Here is a 24,226-nt window from a genome sequence, read left to right on the forward strand (position 1 = left end):
AATTTCTAACATATACGAAAGTACAAAGAACAGTGATAAGAACTACCACACATGAGCTCCCATGCCCCATAACTCTGAAGCAAATTCCAGATATCATATCATTTTCACCCCTAAGTCGGCACTCATCTGTAAAAGTCAGTTTTTGAAGAGGAGCCACGTAAGCACAATGAAGAAACGAGGGGGCTAAATTGGCACAGAGCTCTACAGGAAGAAAGCGTCCCAAAAGAACCTAGGGCGGCGCCTTACTTCCCCAGGAGCCCAGCGAGCCGCCGCCGAGCCCTTCCTTTCAAGGACTCCAGCCTTTGGGGCGTGGCCCACCATCGCCCCGCCCCCCAGGAAGTCTCCGCCCACGGGGCCCTAGCGGCCCCGCGCACCTCGCGCGCCCCCGCCGGCCCCCGCCGTCTCGGCGTCGGGAGCGGCGTGCCGCCCCGGGGAAGCTGGGCCCGTCCCGGGGAGCGCGCACGCTGTGCGTCCCGCGTTCGCTTGGGAGCTGGCGGGGCGCGCGGGGGGAAGGTGCACGGCTTGTCCCGCCATGTTGTTCTCCGCGGCGCTCCGGGCCCGGGTGGCTGGCCTCACCGCCCAGTGGGTAAGGAGGCTCCAAGCGAGCTGGAGCGCTGCCGCCGTCCTCCCTGCTCTTGCCGCGTCTCCGTGTGTCTGGGCACAGGAGGGTCCTGGCTCGGGACGGGCCTTGCAGGCGGCGGCAATTTCGCCGCGGCCTTCGTCTTCTCTCCAGGGAGGCCGCAGCAGCGCCACCGCGAGCGGGGAGCCCTGAGGGTGGGTCGGCAAGTGTAGCTGCTGTCGGTGCGTGGCTGCCCCGCGAGCGTGGGGAGTTGACGCTTCATTTGGTCGAGGAGAGGAGGAAGGAGGGGTCGCTGGGTGGTCTCTGTTTCGCTGTTGGGCTTTGTGGCGGGACATAGGCCTGCCCGGGATCTGGCAGGTCCGCTCCCAAGACCCCCGTCCCGGTGGCAGGAAGCGTCCGGCTTCGTGACCTTGTGACAATGAGGTTGCAGCGTCCCAGAGAGAACTCTTCCAAGTGGAGACTCTGGTTTTCTTGGTGAAGGAATTACTGAGCTTTTCCTCAGGTCAGGAGAAGGTTGATCGGTGTTTCAGGTTTTGGAGTTGTGCTTGCACATCGGAAATGCTCGGTAAAGAATCGTCACAAACAAATCGACCTGGAACGGCGGCGCTACAGGTAACACCCAGCTAAGGAATCGTAGGACTTGAGAGCTTGAAAGGTCTTCTGCGGTCATCCAAGGACGTCTTATTATAGGCAGGGAAATTGAATCTCAGAGAGGTAGAAGTGCAAGTTAATTTTAAAAAAGCAGATTCCAGAAATGACGATTATTAACAACGAGGCGTTTACTGGAAAGAAGTCTTAATCTTTTTCTAGAGAAAAAATAGAAATATGGGTTCAGTCTTCAGCAGGAGATAGTGTACATTAGTAATTAGAACGGACTTTGGGTCATGGCTTCAGGCCTTGGGCCGTTCATCTTTCTCATCTTAGTCTCCTCAGTTGTAAAATGGGAATATTCCAATTTGCAGAGTTTAGTCCATCAAACATTTTAAGTCCTGCTGTGGGTCACGTGCTGCTGGGCTCCAGGGAACGTTGTGGATGTTGATAGGTAACGTTTGTTGACTTCTTCCAGTGTGCCAAGCACTGTGTTAAGTTTTTACATTCTACATTTCATTTAATCTTAATAATAGCTCTTAGTCCTTGCTCTTGTGGAATTGTCTTATGTAAGAGGGGCTCTTAAATGAAGGTAAATGTGATACAATGTAAAAGTAGGATGTTAGAGATATGAATAGGGTCATTAAATTTGGTTTGCAGGCGGGATAAGAGTTTTCCTGGAGGTAATACTAACATCCTAGGCAGGCTGGGGAGACAGTATTATAGGTGGAAAGGACAACATAAGAAAAGACTAGATGTTGGCAAGAAAAATACTAGATGTTGGCAAGAAAAATCTTGGTGTGTATAGAAGCCTTAAGTGGTGTTGCTGAATGCTGTTTGAGGTTAGGTGTATTCTGAGATGAAACAAGAGAGGCAGGCCAGAGGCCCCGTCTTGAAGCTCCTTGCAGGTCATACTAATGCATTTGACTTTATCTTAGAGGCAGTGGGGAGTCGTGAAGGGTTTTAGAGCAGCAGAGGGACTTGGTCAGTTTTCTGTTTTGGATGGATCGCTGGGTGGGACTGAGGGTGGAACAGTTTCATTGGAGCCAGAGGCAGGGAGACTAAATAGAAGAGACACTTGAGGAACCCCAGTTGAGAGATGATAGAATCAGAACTTGTCTACTAGTCGAAACAATGGAAAGAAGAGTACAGATAGGGTACTTTTTGCTTGTTTTGTTTATTTTATTTTTGAGGTGAAGGGGTTAGAGATTTGAATTGAAAAACAATTTAAACAATGAAAAAGAGCTATAACTTCATGTAGTTGAAGAAATTTTTATATTAGTTTCTGCAGCTTAATTTTGTTTTTTACAAGCAGTACCTGGTATGTATACTGTGTGCCCAATAAATATTTGTTGAATTGATGAATAAGTTTAATTTTTATTACACAAGTAATACATTGTAGGAAAAAAAGAATACATTGTAAAAAATCAGTACATTGTGGGAAAAACAATATTGACAAGTAGAATATACTCAAGAATCTCCATTGCCACTGTTAACATTTTGATATCTACAATTAACAGACCTTACTATGCAGAATTTTTTACAAACATGGGATATATTGTTCCTGCAGTTTTGTGGCCTGCTTTTTTCCTAAAACATTTTGATCAGCTTTCCTGGGAGGTAATATCAATAAATGTTCCTATACTGTCATTTTTAATGCTTTATGGTATTTCAGTTGTAAGGATGTTCCGTAACATATAACCAGGTCTCTCATCATGATTATTTTCAAACCTTTGAGAAATAGCAGGTTATCAGAATGAACCTAGCAAAGATCAGGAAACACTCTTCCTGAGTAAAGAGTTCAGTCTAAGAAAGTTCCTTTCTTGAAATAGAAACCTTTAAACCATTTACATTTCCAAAGAAATTGCCTATACTGTTATAATTTCTGCTTTATTAGCTAGCTGCCAGTCCCTCTAACCACAGGCTTTTCAGTTCAGCAATGCTTAAAAAAATGTCCAGAACTTAGTACTGTGACTGGAGGTGCCTAGAAGACACTAGTTGGGTGCCCTTGAGCCATATTTCTTTGTCTCTTTGAGCCTCATATTACTCTTTTTTGAAGGGGGTGATACCTCATTAGGTGATTGTAAGATAGCTAGAAATGATGAATTATGGAGCAGTAGATACTCAGAATGGATTTAATCCTCCTTCTTTCAGTAATTGCCGTGGCTTTCTGTAATGTTGACACTTTTCAGTTCATCACTGCCTCATTCCCCAGCCATTCATTACTTTCAGTTTGGTAAGGGTGAGAGTTTTGTGGTGGCATTTTCAAATATTGTTGTTTTGTTTTTTTTTTTTTCAATTTTAGAATTTTAATTTGGTTCTTTTGTATAGTTTCTATTTTTATCCTTTCATTGTGAGGATATTTTTCTTCTGGAGCATGGTTTATAGCTGGTATTCTCTTGATTGTTTTTTCTCTTGAAAACAGGTGATATTTTCCCTTTTCTTCATATATTGAGTAATTTTGGATTGTATCCTAGACATTGTGAATGATATATTTTAGAGGCTCTGGATTCTGTTATATTATGCAAAGACTGTGTTTTTTTGTTATAGCAGGCAGTTAACTTAACTGAACTCAAACTTGAATCTCTGTCTTCCTTGTAGTGGGCTGCAGTTCAAATCTTGGTCTTTCATTTAGCTCGGCTGCTTAGAATCTGCCCCATGCATGTGCATGATTTTGGGTAGCCAGAGATATGGGTAGATTTATACTCAGAATTTGGAGTTCCCCCTCTGGCTCTTCTGTTTTTCTGATTTCTCACTTTACATTCATTTCCTTGCCCAAGGTTATTCCATACTCTATCCCCTGGTTCTCAAACCATGATGGTTGCATGCTTTTTCTTAGGAGTTTTAGCTGCTCAGACTGGGACTTGACTTCTGGTTAGAAAGTGTAAAGGAAGAAAGAAAAAAAGAAACGCATTGATTTCTTTCAGGTATGGATTCCCAGCTGCTTCTGCCGGCTGTTGGCTGTGCTCCAGTGCCTTCAGAAAGTTGTTGTTTTTGTTTTTTGTTTTGTTTTGTTTTGTTTTTTGATAAATTTTATCCAGTGTCTATAGTTGTCACCCATTGCGTTGGCCTGATAATATCCACTCAGCCATACTATAAGCAGAGCTTCTTGTGGTGACATTTTTCTTTTCAAATTTTAAGTTTTGTAGAATGAAAAATGTTTTTCCCATTCCATTAGAGAGTCTTAAACCTGAGTTGGCAGTGTCCCACAGTGTCTACATTTTAGTTCAAGGACCCTCTCTCTTATAACATTAAAAAAATAGCCATTGTGTTAGTTTTATATTGCTGCTGTAACAAATTACCACAAGCTTGGTGTCTTAAAACTTAAAATTTATTATCTCACAATTCTGTAGTTAAAAGGAGGTTAAAAGTCTGTCACTGGTCTCACAGGGCTAAAATCAAGTTGCTGGCAGGTTTGTGTTCCTTTCTGGAGGCTCTACAGGAGAATCCAATTCCTTGCCTTTCCACCTTCTAGAGGCAGCCCTCAGTCCTTGGCTCAGGGCCCCTCTTTTCTCCATCTTCAAAGCCAGTAAGAGGGATTGAGTTCTACTCACATTGTATCACCCTGACCCTGCTTCCCTCAGTCATATCTTCTCAATCTCTGACCTTCTGCCTCCCTCTTCCACTTTTAAAGACCCTTTTGATCGCATTGGACCCACCTGGGTAATCCAGAATACTCTTCCTATTTGAGGATCACTTGATTAGCAACCTTAATTCTACCTGAAACCTTAATTTTCTTTTGCCAAAAAACCTAACATATCCAAGGTTCTGAGGCTTAGGATGTAGGCATTTAGGAGGCCATTATTCTGCTCCTCACAGCCATAGACAGTTTAGGGAAGAGAAAATGAGCAGACTTTTAAATTTATTCAGTGAGATTCAGTAAGCCACTATTGTAAACTGAAAGCTGATGTCTCTGTATTGGAGGTATGAACTCAGTCTCCATTTCAAAGATGTAATACAAGAACTTCCTTTCTCTTCAGGCACTGTTTATTACCTAGCTAGAACATTGAGTAATAAATTATAGGTTCTTTGACTATATATAACCTATTGGGTGAAAGTAAGTATGGTTTTCAATGGGAAACCTTGACTCACTAATTTTTTTGTTAAGTTTTAATTTTTTTATTAGAGAAGTTGTAGGTTTACAGAAGAATCATGCAAAAAATACAGCGTTCCCATATAATCCCCCTCACACACAGTTTTCCTTATTAACACTTTGTATTAGTGTGCTTCCTTTGTTACATTTGATGAAACAATATTATTATAATTATGCACCGAATTGTAGTTTACATTAGGGTTCTCTGTATTGTATAGTCCTGTGGTTTTTTAAATTTTTATTTTAGTAACATAAATAACAACCTAAAATTTCTCCTTTTTACCGCATTTAAATGTATCGTTCAGAGGTGTTATTCACAATGTTGTGTTACCATCACCACCACCCATTACCAAAACATTTCCATTACCCCAAACAGAAACTCTGTACCAAATAACCCTATTCCCCATCCCCATCCAGACTCATGGTAACCTGTATTCTAGTTTCTGACCATGAATTTGCTTCTAATTATTTCATAATCAGTGAGATCATAAATATTTCTCATTTTGTGTCTGGCTTACTACATTTAACATGATATCTTCAAGGTTCATTCAAGTTGTCACATGTATCAACTTGAGTAGGTTGTCTTTTCACTTTCATGATGAAGTCCTTTGCACAAAAATTTTTAATTCTGATGAAGTCCCATTTACCTATTTTTTTCTTTTGTTGCTTGATCTTATTTGATATTTTCATATGTGAGAGGGTTCAGAACCTACCTATTGGCAAAAATACATGACAAAGCTACAAATTACATTCTGGTAGAGAAGCACCTGTTCAGGATTAAATTGCGGAATTGTTATCTATGACGGTGAGTGGAAAAAGTTCAATTTTATCAGGGTAGTAAAAGTATGCATTTTGGGCAAAAATTAGGAAATTTTGTTTATAATTTGAGGTTCTGAGCTGTGATTTGCAGTCTAGAAAAGCAATCTTGTTATTATAGCCATTTGTTTAATGTGGTGTTGTGGTAAAATGGAGACTTATTAGAATACTTAGAAATGGTCAATATAGACTGCTGGAAATAATAGCAGAATATAATTTTATCTTTTTACTTTATTTTTTTGTCTTTACCAATTTAAAATGCACATGGAATACTGCAGTTTTTAATCCCCTTCAAGAATGACACAAAGAAGCTAGAAAATGCCCAGAAAATGGTAACTAAAATCAAATGAGTGTTTCAGCTCCTGTATGAGGTCAGACTTAGAAAACTGTGAGTACCTGAGAAGGGACAGTTTCAGACAGGAGAAGCACCATATAAATCATGAAGGGCAGAGGATGGGTAAAAGACTTGTTAACTCAATCAAAAATAGGAGTAGTTGATATTTAAAGGAAATACTCTTGAAGGAAATAAAGGAATGTAAAGCTCTTCTAGGATATCATGGTAATATGTGAAAAAAATTACATAGATTGAAAAATACAGGGAATGTTATGCCATGCTCAGTTGGTTACATTTATTGTATTGTGTAGCTCATGACTTTAATCTTTTGAAGTATGGAAAAGGAAGTTTCTTCTAATTGCTGGCTACATATTCCTTAATACTTCCAACAGTAGAATCCTGGGTTGGAAAAGATGGCCTGGCAATTCTTGTTCTTGTTTTTGGGTTCATTAGCATTTTGAAAATTGTTTGTAAAATGCACGAACCGTGACTTCAGAATACCTAAAGCAGTAGTTCTCAAATCTGATCAAAAGAATTACCTGAGATGCTTTCAAAAATATGAATATTTGGGCTTTTCCTAGAGATAGGTTTATTAAATTTTAAATGAATATATACTTATCTGAGTGTTAGTGCTTAGGATAATAAATAAAACTGTAAATTTGTACAGCATTTGCTTGTGTTTATTTAGTTCTCATGTTAAACTGAAAAGTTTGTCTTTAATTTTACCCGTTAATTCTTTCCAAAAACTTCTTAAGTCATTTATCATTTTGAAAATGGAAATTTGCTCTTACAGTCAACTATTTATTTACTAGAGAAGTTGTGGGTTGAAAGAACAATCATGCATAAGATACCTGATTCCCATATACCACCCTTTTATTGACACCTTGCATTAGTGTGCTTTGTTTGTTACAACTGATGAAAGCACATTTTTATAATTGTACTATTAACTATAGCCCCCGGGTTAACTTAGGTTCACTGTGTGTGCATGCAGTCAACTCTTAATTATTCAGGGCCTCGTCTGTTTATGAGATTATTGCCTCCTATTGTTTGGCCCTTTGTTTCCTGCAGTAGCTTTTTAGAGTTAGCTTTTTTTCAAACCCCTCATCCCATCCTGCAATGAGAAAAAAAGATAATGGGGTACTAAAGTGCTACTGTTTAATTAAAATTCTAATAATAGTAATAGTAGATAACATTTGTTAGTACGTAGAGTACTGACACTATGCGTAAACACTTTATCTCATTTGATTTTCATAACAACACTTTAAAATAGGGACTGTTAATTTATAGATGAGGAAACCGAGATGCAGAGAGGCAGAACACCTTGTTCAGGGTTACAGTAATTGGAAAAGATGAGCGTAAATACAGGTCCATTGACTAAAATGTTTGGGCATTTTAGTTCTATGAATTATTCCTGTCCTTAGAACAATTGAGTTTTGCCTGTATAGTTACTGGATTTTAGATATCTAAAGAATGCTTTGTCTAATTTATGATCAAGATGGCTGAAACCAATCATTATTATGGCTATCTCCATCTTAATGCTCCTGTAATACCTGGGCTATTCATGTACCTCTTCTATAATATAAAATTTAACATTTTATTTGTTAGTTCTCATAGTGCGTGGGAAAATCACTTACAGTTCTTTAATCTGAGTGGACATTTTCAGTTAAAATATTGATGCAGTTTTTTTTTTTTGCATTAATGTACCTTTATTATAATACATGAAAGTACATTTTTATAATTGTACTGTTTAACTAAAGTATATCATTTATAGTAGGGTTCATTGTGTCGTGCAGCCCCATGTGTTTTTTTTTTTTTTAATTCAGTTTTACTGAGGTATATTCACATACCATACAGTCATCCATGGTGTATAGTCAACTTTTCACAGTACCATCTTATAGTTGTGCATTCATCACCCCAATCTATTTTTGAACATTTTCCTTACACCAGAAAGAATCAGAATAAGAATAAAAATAAAAAAATAAAAAAAGAACATCCAAATCACCCTCTCCCCCCAGTCCCACCCTATGTTTCATTTAGGTTTTGTCCCCGTTATTCTACTCATCCATCCATACACTGGATAAAGGGAGTGCGATCCACAGGGTTTTCACAGTCAACACTGTCACCTCTTGTAAGCTACATTGTTATACAGTCATCTTCAGGAATCAAGGCTACTGGATTGGAGTTTGGTAGTTTCAGGTATTTACTTTTAGCTATTTCAATATATTAAAACCTAAAAAGTGTTAATTGAGGCAGTTTTAGTCGGAGAACCTTTGTAAAATATAGCAAAACTTAAAATAGTGGTAAAGGCATGTAACCAAGTGAAGAAAACCTATATTTGACTCTGGCTCTTCATTTATTTAGTTGTGTGATCTAGGGAGTGTCCAAGTGTTCCCCCCCCCACCCCCCCTTAACCTTAGTTTTCATATCTGTAAAAGAAGGCATGATGATAATACCTGTCTCGTAGGGTTACTCTTCAGAGTAAATGAGTTACATTTGTGAAGTTTGTAGCATTGTATCTGACACAGAGAAAGCATTGATATTTATTATGCTCAGTTTGGAAATAGATTTCACATTTACTATTAAACCATCGTCTGTTAACATAAATTGCATTGAAAACCTTTCATCTTATTTTTCAAATAAGTAATTGTAAAATGTAAAAAAATCCAACTGGACACTTAATTTTTTGCGGGGGGGTGGCTAGAGTTTTAGTTTTCTCTTCGTACATTTGTGCTAGACAGCTGAAAGGAATGACTTGCTAGAGCTGGTAGTTGAGGTCTGTAGGTAACAAGCTAGCAGGCTTTAGGGAACAATGGGAAAAAAAGTATGGAGAGATCAGACATCACTTTTGACATCAGCTGTTTGTACATGTGAGTTGTGACCCCTGCACAGGTGCACCCATATATTGTGGATTTAATCTGTAGATGTTATGATACTCTAAAAGGTAAAGTCCTTGCTTGAGCTGACTGCTAATAAAGGAAAAGACTGTTTTTCAATTGCCTGACCTTAACCTTATTTTTTGACTGATTAGGTTACTGATTCTGTCAGTTTTGTCTTAAAGCTTCCTTGTCTCTTACTGAGTTCCCCTCCTCTGGCTGGATGTGGCCTGCATGCTGCAGATGTCTGATAGAACTGAAAGGTGGGCAGAATTAGATACTACCAGTGCTTGAACAGGAGAAGAAACGCTCTAGAAAAGAGTAGGGCCCATGAAAGGTAATTAAGGGATCATACTTTCGGGGAGAGGGTAGAAGAATGCAACATTTAAATTTTTGTCATTTTATGCTATTGAAAGAGCACAGGACTTAGATTCAAAAGGCCTGGGCTCAAAAACTCAAAAAATTCCAATGAATTGATAACCATTGACTATATTATAGATATTTCAGGGTCTAAGGAGAAGGTGGGGAAAACTCAGCTTATTCTTTGAGTTAGTCCAAGTTATCTAAGTTGTTTTTTCCAGTTCTAACATCCCATTTCTACAGTGGTCCATTAAGTAGTATAAGGATGTTAATTCAAATTTTTATAATTTATTTATTCCTTTATTGAAAGTGTCTGAGATGGATATTAAAACAAATGTAGAATAGGTGACTTTCTTAAAGAACAAAAAACAGGGCAGGATTAAGATGGCAGAATGAGATGCTTCAGAGCTCTGTACCCCCACAGAAGCTTTGAACTGCTAGCAAGAACTGGGAGAAACATTTTTCTAAAAGCTCCAGAATATAGTTAAAAGACTGCAGTAATAGGGCAAGGATGAAATCAAGAAAAAGGCTCATTTTTAGTAGGTTCTTCTGTACCCTGGCTTGGCCCTCCCTCACACCTTACCAGCTTCTTGCAGAGCCAGCCCATGCTCCCAGTATGGATCCCTGTTCGGGTTCTGGAGGGAACAGAGTAAACCTCATACTCGTACTGGAAGCATGTACGTCTGGCTCATTGTGTCTGGTGGTGGTCTGAGGGACTCACTATCTCAGAACTTGCCCTGTCTGTAGAAGGCAGCTCACTGAGCTCTCCTACCGTATGCTGTGGGGGGGCAGTCTAGCTGTGCTGCCTGGAGCAAGGAATATTTGACTCCCCTTCCTAGGGAAGGGGAGATGTTTAGAACTGCATAAACCAGGCAGTTCACAGGGCCACGTGCACATGCCCAACATTGGACACATGTACAGAAAGGATCAGGAAGGACTCTACACTTGGGTCTGTGGCTATTTTCCAAACTCATGGAATGGATAAGCCCTGAAGGAGAATATTCCCATGGGTCAATTTGCAAAGACTGGGAAAGATGTTTTCTTTCTTCTCTTTTGTTATTATTATTATTTTTTTTTGATAGCTCCTGGCATTGAAGGAAAACTCTGTTGAAACACTCCTTAGATACAAGCTGAAGGAACAGACAACTCAGTCCAAATTCCAGTGATAACCCTCTAAAATATCAAAATGTCCAGGTTTCTACAAACGTTTACAAAACATACAGAGGAACAGGAAGAGGTCAAAGCATTAGAAACCATCAGTGAGGAGGATCAGGCCTGGGACATTACAGAGAAAGACTTTAAAAAATGGTCCTAAATATGCTCAAAGAGATAAAAGAAAACATGGACAAAGAACTAAAGGACATCAGGAAAACAATCGATGAACACAAAGAGGATGTTGATAAAAAGATGAAACTTATGAAAAGGAACCAAACAGATGACCACAGTAACAGTGATTAAAAATTCCCTAGAGAGGTTTGTTTTGGTTTCCCTGACTGATGAAGCAAATATCATGCAAACAGTTGGCTTAAAAAATGGGAATTTACTGGTTTTGAGGCTAGGAGAGTCCAAAATCAAGGTGGTATCAAGATGATGCTTTCTCCCAGAAAACTGGCATTCTGGGGCTGGCTGCTGGTGATTCTTGCCCATGTTTCTTCCACATGGCAGTGCACATGTTGGCCTCTCATGGCTTCTCCATTCTGTTGACTTCTGGCTTCCTTCCTGTGGCTTTCTCTGTGACCTTCCCTATAAGGCCTTCAGTAATAGGGTTATGATCTACCCTGAGTCAGTTGGACCATACCCTAACTGAAGTAACCTCATCAAAAGGTCCTGTTTACAGTGGGTTAACACCCATATGAATGGATTAATTTTAAGGACATGTTTTTCTGGGGTATATAGCTCCAAGCCACCAGCTTGGAACTGGCAGAAGAAAGAATCAGTGAACATGAAGATGAGGCAAGTGAAATCATCCAGTCTGAGGAGCAGAAAGAGGAAAGAATGAAGAAAAGTGAACAGAGCCTGAGGAACCTGTGGGACAGCATCAAATGTACCAATACCCACATTGTGGGAGTCCCAGAAGGAGAAGAGAGAATATTCAAAGAATTAGTGGCTGAAAACTTCCCAATTAATGAAAGACATGAATATACACATTCCAAGATGCTCAACAAACTCCCAACAGGATAAACTCAAGTGGATCCACACCATGCCATGTTATAATCAAACTATCAAATGCCAAAGATAGAATTCTGAAAGCCACGAGAGAGAAGCGACGTGTCACATACAAGGGAGACACAATAAGGTTAAGTGCCAGTTTCTCAGAAACCACGCAGGAAGGAAGGCAGTGGGAAGACTGAAAGCAAAAAATTGCCAATCACGAATTCTGTGTCTGATAACACTGTATTTCAAAAGTGGAGGAGGGATTAAGACATTTCCAGATAAGTGAAAGCTGAAGGATTTTGGTCACCACTATACCTGCCCTAGAAGAAATGCTAAAGGGAGTTCTGACTAAAGGACACTAGACAACTGACCGAAGCCACATTAGGAAATAAGAGCTCCGGTAAAGATGATGACATGGGTACAACTGTATTTTGATTTGTAACTCCACTTTTTACTTCCTACAGGATCTAAAAGCTGTGTGTATAAAATGTAATGTTAAATCAGTGGCTTTGGACTCATAATGTATAAGTATGTAATATGTGACAACTACATAAAGGTGGGGGGACAGAGGGGTACAGGAACATTGTTTATGTAAGCTATTTAAGTTGTTAAATTGGTATGAAAGCAAATGACATTATTACAGATTTAGGATGTTAAATTTAAACCTCATAGTAACCACAAAGAAAATATCACAGAATATGCTAACTTATGAAGTCAGAAAGGAGAACAGGATACCAGGGGTGAGGGGTAGGGTCAGTGGTGAATTAATGCAAAATAAGTGTAGGATTTCTCTTTGGGTTAAAGAAAAAGTTCTAGGAATGGATAGTGGTGAAGGCAGTGCAACATGGTGAATGTGATTAATCCCACTGAATGGTATGCTTAGGAGGGGTTGGGGTGGGAAGATTTGTGTCATATATATGTTTCCAGGAAAAAAAAAAAAGAAACTAAAAAAACAAAACAGGGCGGCTTTGAGAATGGCCAGACGCTAACTTGCTATGGGTGAGTAACAGTTATTTGAGCTCTTTTTCCACTATGAAGAGGTTGACTTCAGACAATTGACTTTTTTTTTCAATTTTTGAACATTTTCATTACCACACACAAAAAAAGAATAAAAATTAAAGTAAAAAAGAATACCCCAAACCTCCCATCCCTTCCATCCCTCCCTATTATTCATTTACTTTTTATCCCCATTTTTCTACTTACCCGTCCATACACTGGGTAAAGGGAGTGTGGGTCAAAAGATTTTCACAATCACATGATCATACAGTGTAAGCTACGTAGTTGTATGGTCGTCTGCAAGAATCAAGGCTACTGGATTGCAGTTCAACAGTTTCAGTTATTTCCTTCTAGCTATTCCAGTACACTAAAAACTAGAAAAGGGTATCTACATAACACGTAAGAATAATCTCCAGAATGCCCTCTTGACACCATTTGAAATCTCTCAGCCACTGAAACTTTATTTTGTTTCATTTTGCTTCCTACTTTTGGTCAAGAAGGCTTTCTAAATTCCATGTTGCCAGGTCCAGGCTCATCCCCAGGAGTCATGTCCCACCTTGCCAGGGAGAGTTACACCCTTGGGAGTCACTCATTGAAAATTGTTGTTCAAATGCTGTACTAATTATTTAAATTCTGGTTTTCTGCAGGAATAGAAAAGAAGTTTGGCAAGGATAGAAAACAAATAAACCAGTAAATAACTTGTTTTAAATAGAGTACATACATGCATCCTTCTCTTTCTAAATAGGAGCCTTGTGAACCATGGGAGGCAGGTTTTTTTCATTTCTAATCTTTCTTTCTATATGCCTGCTTGGTTTCTTTCCTAAAACTCCTTGGTTTTTTAGATCTGTTTCTCTAGAACTTTGATACTATCAAGGAAAATAATGACATCTGAGTGGCTAATAAGGTCATGGCCTTTGTAGTCATATGGCCCTAGATCTAATGTAAGTCCTGCCTCTAATTAGTGATGTAACTTGGAGGAGTTCCATAACTAGTTTAAAATCACTGTTTTCTGGAAATAATACCCACTTTGAAAGAGGACTGTGAGAATTAATGTGTACAGAGCTCAGTGCCTGGCTCGTGGTACTTCTAATAATAATGGCTCATGGTAGGTAACCCTAATACCGTACTTACTACGTGCCAGTTAGTGCACTTTAGTTAGATCATCTCTTAATCCTCACAACAACCCTATTTTACATACTGTAATGATCCCCATTTTACAAATTAGGAAACAGGTTCTGGAGCTGGGTTCTTAACTGCTGTGCTCTCTGGAATATTAGATACAAGTGATACATCCCAATTTCAGAATGTTAGAATGTTTTTTAGAAATAGCAAAACAGACACTTTGTATATTTGAAGATATTTGGTATCAATCCTCTTTCATACCACTATCACCATCAGAAGGACAGTATTTTTAAGATTAGTTCGGTGACATAGGACAAGATGATTTGGATTGGAGGAGGGGTAAACTAGAAGACTTACAGAATGCACAGACATGGAATCATGTCTGAAATAGAGTAGAGATAGGAGCAGAGCAAAGAACTAAAGACTAGTAGTTTTAAAAAATTGAAGTGTAATCCCTGAACATGGCAAAAAATTCATACAGTATATAAGATTCTAGTATATAGTAAATGTACAATGATATGTCAATTATAGTACAGTGTAGGGATGCAATGATACGTGTCATGGTAAATATATACTATATATTACAGTAAAGAGTAAATTTCTTTCCCACTCTAGATCTTTGGTCTCCCTCCCTAGAGACAGCTGTGGTTACTGGTTTCTTTTATAATATCTGTATTCACAGAGATGTTTTGATAGAAAAATTAATAGGACATGGGGACCAATGTATTTCTGGAATTTAATGACCTTTTTGTCCGTTGTCTTACTTGTAAACTAGCATGTCACCCTGCCCCAGTTTCATGGCTGCTAGCAGAAGACACGAGACTCCCAGGTCTGAGACAAAGGACTTGATTACTTGTGGCACAGGCAGCACAAACTTCTTGTTTACAACTTGGTTCCCTTTGACCGTCAAAGGCCATGGGCATGACACGGAGTGGCCCAAGTAAATGTCATATATCACAACTATAGAACCCTGAGCTTAGGAAATTCTGGCTGCCAGAAAACTTGTCCAACCTTTGCTCCATGGAGAGACACTATCTCTCTACAAAAAAATCCTTGAAAAGATTGTCTGGAACAAAAGTTGTCAGTGCCTCTGTTCACAAGATGTGCAAAAATATGAGAGACCCATGGAGATCCTCCCAGTACTTCTTCCTCTGCTTTCTTTATTTTAAGTAGAAAAGAACTTTATATTTTAATTTCAGAGGAAGTAGGTGTATTTTTCTTAACCATCTAAAATAGATTATGCTTTGGCCAGAAAAACTGATAGCATTATGTGAAGATAAAAAGTTAATAAATACTTACATGCAAATACAAGAAACTCTCAGTAATCTCTTCTTTTCGACTGTAAAAAATGAATTATAGAAAAGCACACTTTTAAATAAATGCATTCAGTTTTTAAAATGCAATTGCTTGAATTTTCCTTTTTTCAGCTATTAAATGTTTTATCTCCATGTCAGCTAAGCAAATGATAATTCCTTAATAGATTATATAGTATTTCTGGGAAACTTTATTATTTGATCCTCAAAACAGCCCAATAAGAAAATACTGTTTTTAAGAAACACGATTTTTGTTAGCTTTGTAATATTCCAATGTTGGAATTACCAATATTTATTTAAAACCTCCCTATTTTTGGTTGCTTTTGTTCTTGCTGCAGTAAGCAACATGGATTTTTGTTGTTGTTGTTAAATGAAGCAAGTGTTCCATGCAAACTTATTTCTTCAACTGAAATATTGTTTGGACCTACAAGAAAGTTATGTCACTGCTTTTACTTTCTTCTCTATTATGTTTGCCTTCTTTGTATTGTCCATCTCTTTGCCAGTTCCAGGCTCGGTTTAATTCAGTGTTCTGTCATCTGTGATTAGAACTTTGAAATTGGAGGATTTCAGGACTGTAGGTTAATTGCTTTCTCAGGGAGGCAGGGAGGAGAGAATAAAGAAGCATGAGAAATGAAATGCAATGGAGAGAGGAATCTAGTGGATTCCTTCCAAAGCAGTTGAACATGATCAGTTTGCATTAATCAGAATCATAACTAGCTTACTGAAATTACTTTTAAGGCTAAAGTTTCTGAACTAATTTAGTAAAGAATTGAAAAGAGGGATACAATTGACTTATTTGTACAGAATGAAATCATGTTTATGAAGATTCGCATTAAATGAAAACTGACATGCAACTTGATTCAGGCAAAAGGGAGAGGCAGTAAGTTAATGGTACATTAACTCCCAAGTGTATGCCAGAGTAGTGTAGAAAGAAGGCTACATGACTCAGAGTCATGGATCATCGTGGGTCATCATCCTGGTTCTTCCATTGACTTTTTTTGTGTGACCTTAGGCAAGTTAATTACCTTTTTGGCTCTCTATTTCCCTACACTTCTGAAATAGAGATGGTCAGGGCATAGAGTATTTGACCATATTTCTTAAGATCGTTAACTTATAAATAGAGTCCATTGTTTTAATTATGAATATTAAAAAATTTCCTTATGGAAAAATTCTTAAGGCTTGTGATTTACTAGACTTAAATTTTTTAATTTTTAGGGAAGACATACAAGGAATTTGCATAAGACAGCTGTGCAAAATGGAGCTGGAGGAGCCTTGTTTGTGGTAAGTAGATTTCTTTAGAATGAAAAGGCTTGTAGATTTGGGTCAATTTTTAATAATTTAGATTATAATAATCCAAAATATTTTAAACACCAGTGTCTTTGGTATATGCCATTATGGGAACTTAAATATAGTGATATGAATTTCCTACTTTTTAAAAGATGTGTGGTTCTAGCTGAACCTCTGAAGTTTAAATTGGCACTAGGGCAACTCCGGGATTAAGAATTTAGATGATTTTATGGTGAAATTATTGTGACTGCTAACTTGATTTCTGGTCATACATTTTGGTTCACTGAAGATTCTGAGGCTGTAGCCTGGGAAATCTCAAATGGCACCAGTTTGAAACTCATGGATTTTAGGGTTGTAGTAAGTATATTAGCAGGTGGCTTTTATTTTTGGTTTATAGTTTAATTGCATATAGAGGCCTACAACCTCCCCGGCGTAGCTGCAAAGTCTCATTAAGAAACCTAGTATTGTAAATATTGCTTCCCTTTTCTATTTATATTGAGAAAGGATGGGATAGTGTTATCCCCTTTCTCTGACAAGGTACAGTTTTCAGGTATTAATCTAATATTGTTTAAAGGCAATTTAGTGGATTTATATGATGATTTAGTCAGTGGTATAGTTTTGTAAGCTGAGTTATTTCTAGCCTGAATCTTAACATATGAGTTAGAGTTCATAATATGGAGAATTAGATTCCTGTTTTATGTTTTGTCATCTTTGTCTAAAAACATTCAAATCCACCACATATTTAAGATGGTTGTCCAAAGTTTCCATTTTCTTTCCTCTTTTGGTTTATGTCCTTGAAAAAGCAGAGCTATGAGAGTTAACATAACATATCAAGGGATTCAGCCTGTATTCACCACACAGACAAAACATTAAGAGATGTGTTAATCTCAGTGTGACTCACTTGATTTCCTGTTGACATGCAATTTCTTGTCAGTTTATGAAGAGGACCTGCTCTGCTCTTTTAAGGAGTTTCTTGGGGGAAGAGATGGTACTTTTGAACCTTCTTGAAAGTAGTGGATTTTAATCTTTTTGGGTACTAGACCCTTTGACAATCTGAAACACTCTTGGAAAAATGCATATAGTTCACACTCCAATAATTGGTAATGTTTTTGTAATTATAATTAGATCCTATTTTCCAGTCAAGTTGGATAATACTTTTGTTTGCTTGTCTGCTTTTTGTTTTTCTGGTCCTAAAGCTACTTCTCTTCACATTTAATAGGTGCTTTCTAAAACTTTTCTAAAATTTTACAATTTGTTAGAAGTTAGTTTTTCATATCCCACTCCCATCATAAATACTCATTTGGTCAATAGTTTAGTCCTTTTTAATGGAAGGATAGATTGATATTTATCATGTTAGAATTAAGGTGAAGAGATTAAACAATCAGTACCAGTATAATAATGTTCAGAAGTTAATCACACTTTTGAGGGAATTTTGATAATTTTGGAAAACCTTTTTTTTTCTTTGTGTAGCACCGAGATACTCCTGAGAATAACCCAGATACTCCATTTGATTTCACACCAGAAAACTACAAGGTATGACTAAATTAATGTTATAATTAATCTATAGATATTTAGTGTTTTCTTGATGTGTAAAACAGGTGCTTTTTCTTTTATATAGAGGATAGAGGCAATTGTAAAAAACTATCCAGATGGGCATAAAGCAGCAGCTATGCTTCCAGTCCTGGATTTAGCTCAAAGACAGAATGGATGGTTGCCCATCTCTGCTATGAACAAGGTATTGAATTCATTTTTGCCTTCTTTTGAAAAGAGGAGCGATTTTGTATGATAACTTCCTTATGTACAAAATTCCTCTTGACAGTCACGAATGCCAGAATTTTAGGAGTTTGGAGCACTTTAACCATTTGTTTCCTCATAGGAGAATTGTGTTTTTGTTGTGAAATTTTTAATCGGAGAACTCAAAAGGCAGTCACATTATGGTGAAAGACAGCCAACCCTCCCCTTTTAAGGAGATGGCCATAATAAAGATAAAAGATCCCAAATGTGTATAATTTATGCCAAGATGTTCTGAAAATTAATGTAATATTTAAACACTAGACTTACAGAGAAAAGAATCTGTTCACAGCTAGTGGGCAATAGACATGAGCACATTAATTTCTATTTAGTAAGGCAAATGCTGATAGAGGTATGTAAAAAAAGAGCTGTAGGAGCTAGCCTAGGACTACTTGAGGGCAACAAGATCACAGTTAAGGACAACTTGGTAGAAGATGAGAGGGTATGACGAGGAAAGACCTGAAGAAAAATCAAGGGTTTGCTTAGGGAACAAAAGAATGTAAAGGAACTCAAACAGAGGAGTATTAAATATAAAAAGAGATACAAATAGAAAATTTCACTTTCTAAGTATTTGAAATGCCATGAAACCCTTTCAGAGTGTTGAATCTTTTTAATATTTTGCATCTTTGGCTATAGGCTTTAATAAAAATCTGAATATATGTGGTATTTAAACAATTGACTATGGCATCTTGGAATCACCACTGTAAAGAAATGATATGTCTTCATTTTATATGAAATAAGTCTATTCAGACATATTTTAAGATTCATTTTTTCCTAATAGTATCTTCAGTAGTAATCAAATTTCAAGTTTATTCATATCTATTGTTATAATAACTACATTTATGTGGTATTATAATGTAGTTTTTAGTTTACAAAGTGCTATACAAAAGCACATATTTGATTCTTATCAGAATCACACAACTAATAAGCCAACATGAGCTGAGAGATCTGATTTTTGGTCCTGGCCATGCTGCACACTTAGTTTTGTGAATGATGGTCCTAAACTCTCTAGACTTCCTCATCTGCATGATGGAGGCTTTGAACTTGTTAGACCTCTCCCAGTTACTAAGTAATGATTTCTAAGTGATAGAACTGGGATAGAACCCAAGTCTTCTGATTTCCAATTCAGTGCATTGTCTACTCAAATGTCATAGGGATTCTGCTATACATCATTCTTCTTATCCCTTTCTGAATTTTATCTTGTTCATAACTATTGGTGTATAGACTATTATGTTTCTTGGAGTATAGGAATCAGTTTTTTATCTAAAGGAATCCCAAATGCAATTTTTAGATTTAGCTCATTAATCTGTTTGTTTTGTATACGATCCTAACACAATTATGGACCCTTAATATTTTTTAACTATGAAAAAAAAAAAGTGGCATATTTTGGTGGTCTACAAGTTTTTTGTATTATAATACTCAAGTTTCTAAATGATGATTTAGGTATATGTCCCTGATCATAGAGTCTTTTTTTGTTTGTTTGTTTTTGCAAAAATTCATGATTTTAATAATGGCAAGTCTGTTAGCAATCTTGCAGAGTGGCAAGCTTAGCAGAGTGAAATAAACTGTGAGAACATTTCAAAACTATTGTCCTTTTTGAATTGGGTGTATGCGTGGGAGAGTAAGGAAACAGCATATAGAGAATAGAATCAAGATTGTTTCCACGTTATTTCTTTGCCCTCCCACCCCAGCAACCCCCAGAAAAGCCCAGCCTTATAAGAAAAGCAAAATTCAAAGGCTTGCTTTTTAGTTCAGTAACTATTACTAAGGCCAGTTTTTCCAGCACCATAATAATGAAGACATTATTTTTTCCCCATTGAATGTACTTGGTACCCTTATCAAGAATCACTTTGGCTGTAGATGTTTGGGTTTGTTTCTGGGCTCTGAATTCTATTTCTGTCTATATGTCTACCTGTCCTTACGCAAGTAAGGATTACTGTGGCTTTGTAGTAAGTTTTGAAATTGGTAAGTGTGAGACCTTCAACTTTGTTACTCTTTTTGAAGATTGTTTTAGCTATTTTGGGCCCCTTGTGATTCCTTATCAATTTGAGGATCAGCTTTTCCATTTCTGCAAAAATGGTTGATAGAATTTTGATAGGGATTGCAGTGAATCTGTAGATTGTTTTGGGTAGAATTGTTGTCTTAACAATATTAAGACTTCCAATTCTTGAACATGGGATGTCTTTCCATTTAATTTAGTTCATCTTTAATTTCTTTCAGTAGTGTTGTGGTTTTCCATATACAAGTCTTTTACCATCTTGATTTGATATAATCGTAGATATTTTATTCTTTGAGATGCTATTGTAAATAGCAAAAATAGCAAAAAATGTTGAACCACCCTGGCATTCCTATGTCAAATCCCATTTGATAATGGTGTATAATCCTGTTAATGTGCTTTTGTTTTTGGTTTGCTAGTACTTTGTTGAGGATTTTTCTTCTGGAATTTTTTTTTTTTTTTTTTTTTTTTTTGTGATGGCTTTATATCTGGCTTTGGTAATCAGGTAATTCTGGCCTCATCAAATGAGTTAGAATAGAATCGTTCTCTGCTTTTCAAATTTTGGGGAGAGTTTGAGAAGGGTTAGTGTTAATTCTTTGAATGTTTGATAGAATTCATCTGTAAAGCCATCTGGTCCTGGACTTTTCTTTGTTGCAGGGAAGGAGTTTATCTCTTTGTTACAGGTCTGATGTTATATTCTATTTCTTCTCAAGTCAGTTGAGGTAATTTTTAAGCTACTAGAAATTTGTCCATTTCTTCTAGATTATCTGATTTCTTGGCATATAGTTGTTCATAGTATCCTTTTATCATCCTTTTTATTTTTGTAAGATCAGTAGTAATGTCCCCATTTTGTTCAGATTTGTTATATCTTTTTGCTTTTTTCTTTGTCAATCTAACTAAAGGTTTCTGTCTTTTTTGAAAAAATCTTTTCCAAGAACTTTTGGTTCCATTGAATCTGTCAGTTGTTTTTCTATGCTCTATTTCATTTATATCTGTTCTAATCTTTCTCATTTCCTTCCTTCTGCTAACTTTAGGTTTGGTTTGCTTTTTTCCAAGTTCCTTAAGATGTGTAGTTTGATTATTGTTTTCAGATATTTTTTAAAAAATCAATTAAAAATTTGATTGCAGTAACATATACAACACAAAGTTCCCCAATTTAGCCACTTTCATATGTCCGATTCATTGATACTACATTCACGCCATTGTGTCATCGTCACCACCTCCATTACCAAAATTATTTCATCATTCCAAACAGAAACTCTGTACCACTAAGTAATAACTCCTCATTTCCCCTCCCCCCATTCCCTGGTAATCTATAGTCTACTTTCTGTCCCTATGAATTTCCTTATTCTAGGTATTTCATATAAGTGAAATGATTTGTCCTTCCGTGTCAGGTTTATTTCACTTAACATTATGTCTTCGAGGTTCATCCATGTTGTAGCATGTATCAGAACTCTTTTTTTTTATGGCTGAATAGTATTCATTTGTATGGCTATAACCCTTTTTGTTTATCCTTTCATCTGTTGATAGACATTTGGTTTGTTTCCATCTTTTTGGCTGTTGTGAATAATCCTACTGTGAACATTGTTGTACAAATATCTGTTCAAGTCTCTGTTTTCAGTTCTTTTGTTTTTATACCTAGTAGTTGAATTTCTGGGTCATATGTTAATTCTTTGTTTAACTTTCTGAGGAACTGCCAAACTCCTTTCCACTGTGCCTGCACTATTATTTACATCTCCACTAACAATATGTGAGGGTTCCAATCTCTTCATACCCTAGCCAACACTTGTTATTTTTTATTTTTTAAAAATAATAGCCATCTTAGTGGGCTTTCTCCTTTTTTCGTGTAGGCATTTACAGCTGTAAATTTTTGTCTGATTACTGCCTTTGCTATGTCTCATATGTTTTGGTGTGTTGTTTTCATTTTCATTCATATTAGATGTCTAAACATCTTTTGAGAAGAAATTCCCTTTAGAATCCCTGATTATGAGAAAGTTCAAAATGACATTTAATGAGCTCTGCTTTCATGTTAGGACATGGATAAATGCATAATTTTTAAAAACATGAGTTATCAAATCTTTAAACATGATAGATTAATGTAACCCTAGAAAATTGTAACCAGTATTATAGTCATGATGGACTCTGTGTGGATCAACCCAAGCAAACAGCTAGAAAGCCTCTCTTTTTCCTAACAGACTTGTCCTGAGCAAGAGAGTGTGCTGAGATAGTGAGTCCATTGCTCCTTAACCTCCCCACGATGTGAAGCATTGGGACATGGAAGAGCCAGCTTTTGTGAAGAGTATTACAATATGTGAAATAGAAGTAGTAGTGGTTTGGGTTATTCTGGAGAGTACATGTATGTGTTTGTATGTCTACATGAGTTTGTTTATATATGTCAATACATAAAATTTTGTTTTTACATATTTAAAAGCAGATATGTGAAGAAATATGGGCTAGTAAGTGAGCTTTGCTTTTCCATACCATTTGCAGATATTGTCAAGCACTATCAGTAACATCAAGGCTTTCTTAAATCAATGAAGGGTTTAAAAATTCTAAGTGTTTCATTTATTGGAGCTTGGTCGACATATTTTGTAATTTAAACTTTCTAAACAGCAAAAATTGTCGACCAAGCTCCAATAAATGAAACACTTAGAATTTTTAAACCCTTCATTGATTTAAGAAAGAGTTGAAACGATCAACGTTGATATTCTTAATAGTGAGAGACTTAGTGAAGGGTATTGGGGAAGGAAAAGGAAGAAGTGCTGTTCAACTCCATTAGTCTGTGGGCTCTGTGTGCTTTAAGTATAAAGTATCTGCAAACACTGAAGGGGCCTACCTCTACGTCACAACTGTCAGGTTTAAGTACATTTTCTGCTTTTGAAGAATGTCCTGTATTTAGCAAAGTGAGGCAATGTTAAAAATTATACTTTTTAAGACATATCTAAAAACTAACAAAAATTACGATTATCTTACTTAAAATTTCCCTAATATTTTAGGTTGCTGAAGTTTTACAAGTGCCCCCAATGAGAGTATATGAAGTAGCGACTTTTTATACGATGTATAATCGAAAACCAGTTGGAAAGTATCACATTCAGGTCTGCACTACTACACCTTGCATGCTTCGAGATTCTGACAGCATACTGGAGGCCATTCAGAGAAAGCTCGGTATGGGACATACTGTATTTGTAACTTTCATGAAAAATAGGATTGTTTTTCTAGATAGGATCTATTTCTACCTCAATTTTCCAACTTCTTACCTTTTATTGGATATATACTTCCCCAGTAAATTTTTGTCTTAGTGTTTGCTCACTTTTATTTCTTCCTATTTTTGTGTTCTTTCCTAGTTCTCAGCTTCAAAGCTGAGTTTTCACCTTTTTTTCCCTAATCATTAAATATGTTTGAAAAGTTTCTAAGAGCTTTAAAGCTTTCGTTGCTTAGAAAATTTTGTATGTAGCATGTGGTACATAAAAAAGTGAGTATATTGTCCTTGTACTCTTCTTCAAGAGCCAGGGAACATACAAGATATGTGCATAGTAAAAATGCCTCAGAAAGGGAAATTTGAAATAGATGTTGTTATACTATTATTTACAAAATAAAAGGGCATTTTCCATACATATAAGTTTCCATATATATAAATTTTCCTGCATTTATAACTATATATTGCAAATGAAATAGCAGGAGGTATCTTTTAATTTTGTTGTTGGACATAAAATACTTGTTTTATATGTTGTAAAAATAGTTGGGCAGTATTGAAGTATATAAAACTGAAAGCTAAAAACTGTTCAAAATCGTACGCCCGGAACTCCCAAGAAATACATTCTAATAACAGTTATAACAGTTTTATATTTTATATTAATTATTAAATACATAAATGTAATAGATTATGCTATCTTTTACACTTTATTTTGGCTATCTTTCTACAG

At 36.7% G+C, this 24,226-nt stretch overlaps 1 protein-coding gene across 2 annotated transcripts in view; it reads left to right on the forward strand.

Moving 5' to 3' along the window:
• The first annotated feature begins 364 nt into the window (after window positions 1-364).
• NDUFV2 (NADH:ubiquinone oxidoreductase core subunit V2) overlaps window positions 365-24,226 on the forward strand; it is a 40,188-nt gene continuing 16,326 nt past the window's right edge. The window contains exons 1-5 of one of the 2 annotated variants that reach the window (XM_037805756.1): window positions 365-586; window positions 16,445-16,510; window positions 17,987-18,049; window positions 18,135-18,251; window positions 23,300-23,468. In XM_037805756.1, the coding sequence (XP_037661684.1) occupies window positions 533-586; window positions 16,445-16,510; window positions 17,987-18,049; window positions 18,135-18,251; window positions 23,300-23,468 (469 nt within the window). In that variant the 5' untranslated portion in view covers window positions 365-532. Of the gene's footprint in view, window positions 587-863; window positions 1,193-16,444; window positions 16,511-17,986; window positions 18,050-18,134; window positions 18,252-23,299; window positions 23,469-24,226 lie in introns of those variants that run through there. The other variant, XM_037805757.1, reaches the window with a different exon arrangement.

The sequence above is a fragment of the Choloepus didactylus genome, chromosome 16, assembly GCF_015220235.1.
Source record: "Choloepus didactylus isolate mChoDid1 chromosome 16, mChoDid1.pri, whole genome shotgun sequence".
In the NCBI taxonomy this organism is placed as follows: Eukaryota; Metazoa; Chordata; class Mammalia; order Pilosa; family Megalonychidae; genus Choloepus; species Choloepus didactylus.